The sequence below is a fragment of the Erythrolamprus reginae genome, chromosome Z (genome assembly GCF_031021105.1).
Source record: "Erythrolamprus reginae isolate rEryReg1 chromosome Z, rEryReg1.hap1, whole genome shotgun sequence".
NCBI classification, from domain to species: domain Eukaryota; kingdom Metazoa; phylum Chordata; class Lepidosauria; order Squamata; family Dipsadidae; genus Erythrolamprus; species Erythrolamprus reginae.
Window position 1 is genome coordinate 123,792,871 of NC_091963.1, and position 3,800 is coordinate 123,796,670.

Genomic DNA, 3,800 nt, shown 5'->3' on the forward strand with positions numbered 1-3,800 from the left:
ATTCCAAAAGAGAACCAATTAGGTAGTTAAAAATAATCCAAATGATGGCCAATTTTACTACTTTAGAAGCTTTTGCTGAAATGCCATGTTGCAGTGTTAGCTGCCTTCTTCAATCTCAGGGCATTTTAACTCCATTCAGCAACCAAGCGAGAAGCAAAAGTCTAAAATCCCATTCAGGCACTCTCTGCTTACCCCCATAGACAGAAAATCTCTTCTTCCCCTCTGCAGGTAATTAGTCTAATTTCTCTTTCCAGATGGAATCATTCGGCTATCCTCCCGGTGTTATGTAGTCTTTGCAGCTGTGTTGGAACAGGCATGGCTATCTGTCCGGCTTCACCACAGCTGGTGCAAGACAAGCCAGTTCACCCAGCGGGGCATGCCAGCCTCTGCCAGGCCCCTGGCAGCATCCCAAGCGTCACTCTCCTGGCAGGAGAGATCCGGTCTGGTCCAAAAGGACCAGGACCTCCAGGCAATGGGACTTGGGGACATTTCCAGAAGAGAAGGAAATATCCCTGGTGCTGTGGCCATGAGACCCTGCCCCCCAACCCATCAAATTGATATCCTGCCTTAGGCCTTGATGTAGAGGCATATTGCATATGCACTTATATACCTATCTTCATTGTTTCATAACAGCCAAGAAATTCATATAAATAACATGAGAAAGTTAACTAATGAAAAGATTTCTTGATATTTTATTCATTTCTGTCATATTAGCAAGGCTCAGGGGGAAAAAAATCTTGCATGTTCTTTGGCTCTCATAATAAACACTCTTGTCTAACAATTTCATTAAATCATTAAATCAAGTCAAATTTGTCCTCAATAATTGTCTGATTTTTTTAGAGCAAATTCCAGATTATAATGATCAGAAATATCATGTGAGGTTAATTATGAAAATGAAGCATTTATGCAGCACCTATTTCTTCTGGGCATATTTCCCTGGAGTATTTGTCTCCTCTTAAGATCTTATAGTTTGGAGCAATAACTGAAAGAAGCAAAGGCTGAACTGCTGCTTTAGTTGGCATTGGTGATTTTAAACCTTTCTGCTGAATCAAGATTTCTGCCACAAATGAAATAAAATGTGCAATTTCAAGCAGGTAATTTTGGTACAAGATCTGTGTGATAGTGTGTGCATATATTTGTGTGTAGAAATGAACATGTGTGTGAGAGAGACAAAGAGGAACATATATTTTATTTGTATACATTTCCAAATTTTTAAACACTAGTATATAGAATGAGTTAGGATTTCCTTCATTTCTCTTAAAAGTAAAATCAAAGCCACTGGAGTCTAGGCATAAACTACATACAAATTGTTTGAGAATAGAGAATTAAAAAGAGGAAGCAGGTTGACACATAGGCAGAGCAATAAAACCAACAATGGCAAACAATTTGTAGTTTTAAATCTAATGCAGGATTAGCTGCAAATAGGAATGACATAAACTGTAACTTTCCAGTACTTTTTTCTTTCAACAGCCACAGGATTTGAATCTATGTCATAGACTATCAACAGCTCTTCCAAATGAGCCTATATTTTATGTCAAATAAAGGCTCATTTGGAAGGGCTATTGAATTAAGTGTATTTGTCAATAATATTTAGAACTCATTTTGTTTGTTTTACACGTTCTAAATAAATTAGATTTAAAATTTTATTCATTTAACTTTGGTAGCATGTCTTAATGTGATACCAATTCCTTCATAGGTTTGTGACTGGACCTGAATTGAAAAATTTATTCATATGGACAAAAAAGAAGTAATCAAAATTAAAATAATTGAAAATGTTACATCTGAAACTTTATACAAGTATGTCAATCTCTTTTTTTACTTTTTACTTTTGCAATAAAATTTAAAAATTATGAGTTCTAACCAATCACTCAATATAAACCATCTTGCATATTATTACTTGATTTATCATTTATTTTCTAATAATCATGAATCTAATAATCTAATGAATCTAATATTCATTGATTTGAACTACTGAATGCCAAAAAGAAGAATGAACAGTACAAAAGAAATGTAGTAAGTGGCTTGGTTATATAGAAAGAATGAACATTTGCAAAATAAATTTGTGAAATAAAAGGATTTGAAACAAAAGTAAGAGAGGAGCAGAAAAATTACAGAGATGAAAAATGTAAGAACCAAAAACAATCTATGAAACAGTTAGATTGAATGAGAAAAAAATGTCTCCAAAGTAATGAAATAAATAAATAAAATAAGCAGAGAGTATAAATGTCAGGGTTAACTAGAATCAGACAGATTTCTTTTTTTAAAAAATCTCATAATTTTAATTTCCTTTAATGAATTCTTCTGACTTTTTCGGCACTTTTTGTAATGCTATTTTAATATGTGTATTTATTTTACAATTCTGCTTAGGTTAATAGTAAGGGCTTTGAAGCACAGGATACAATATATCCTGTGCTTCAAAGCCCTTACTATTAACCTAAGCAGAACTGATAGACTTCAAAGGCTTTGGGTTTTTATTTGCATATAAAAGACCTCTATTTCAGGCCTTATTCCTTGGTAGAAAAATAACTGAAAAAAATGTTCTGTAATATTCCTTCACAGATAAATCTTCAATATAACATGACACAGAATTCAACTTCTGTCACTGAATTTATACTCCTGGGACTCTCCAACGACCCTCAGGCCCAACTCATTCTCTTTGGTGTCTTTCTTATTATTTATTTGATGGCTGTGGTTGGAAATATACTTATCCTTCTTATTATCAGTTTAGATGTCAAACTCCATAATCCCATGTATTTCTTTCTATGCAATCTCTCTGTAGTAGATATTGGCTACACATCTTCCACTGTTCCCAAGATGTTAATAAATTATCTCTCTAATGATAAACAAATCTCTTTCTCAGGCTGCTTGTCTCAGATGTACTTCTTCATCTCCTTTGGTGGCATTGAATGTCTTTTGTTGGGCATCATGGCATATGACCGATATGCAGCTATTTGTCACCCTTTGCATTATGGTGTGCTCATGCGGCCCAAAGTATGCATTTGGCTTGCAGTAGCTGCTTGGATTCTTGGCTTGTCTAACTCAGGTATCCACACTGGCCTTATGAGCTCTTTGTCCTTCTGCCAGAACAATGTCATAGAACATTTTTTCTGTGGCATCCCACCTCTTTTCCAACTGTCTTGCACTGATACTCAAATCAATCAAATTGCTACATTTGTATTTGGAGGAGGTATAGCTATGAGCTCCTTCCTAGTGACTCTGTTGTCCTATGCATATATAACTTTAGCAATACTCAGGATTCGAACTAAGGAAGGACGTTGCAAGGTATTTTCCACCTGTGGCTCTCACCTGGCTGTAGTGAACATCTACTTTGGCACCATCATCTTTACTTACATTCGCCCTAATTCTACTTATTCTCAACAGCAAGATCATGCCTTACCAGTGCTCTATGGGATTCTAATACCTACGCTTAATCCAATCATCTACAGTTTAAGAAACAAGGATGTACAACGGGCACTTCGTAAAATAGTTCATGCAATTTAGGGGGAAAGGTTTGGGCATTAAATAGCCAATGTTTTCCAAAAAAAATTTAAAAATTAATTTAAAGGCAGCAGATTCCTTGTATAAGGCTAAATTGGACAATGTTGTAAGCATAATGAATTTGACTGTTTTGATTTTGGTGAACAAATCTATCACAGTTTTGCAGAACTTAATGCTTGATGTTAGACAATGTACCAAAATATTCAATCTTCTTCTTAATGACCGTTTGACTTCTGAATTATGAAGGATCAAAATCAAGCGATAATGTGTTGAAGAACCTTATTGTTCTTATGTGCTGGACT

General features: G+C 35.0%; 1 protein-coding gene across 1 annotated transcript; it reads left to right on the top strand.

Annotated features, from left to right (window-relative positions):
- The first annotated feature begins 2,565 nt into the window (after window positions 1–2,565).
- LOC139175830 (olfactory receptor 5AP2-like) lies at window positions 2,566–3,501 on the top strand. The gene has a single exon (XM_070767130.1). It carries the CDS (start codon window positions 2,578–2,580, stop codon window positions 3,499–3,501), a length of 924 nt encoding a protein of 307 aa, XP_070623231.1. The 5' UTR covers window positions 2,566–2,577.
- Window positions 3,502–3,800: the final 299 nt, after the last annotated feature.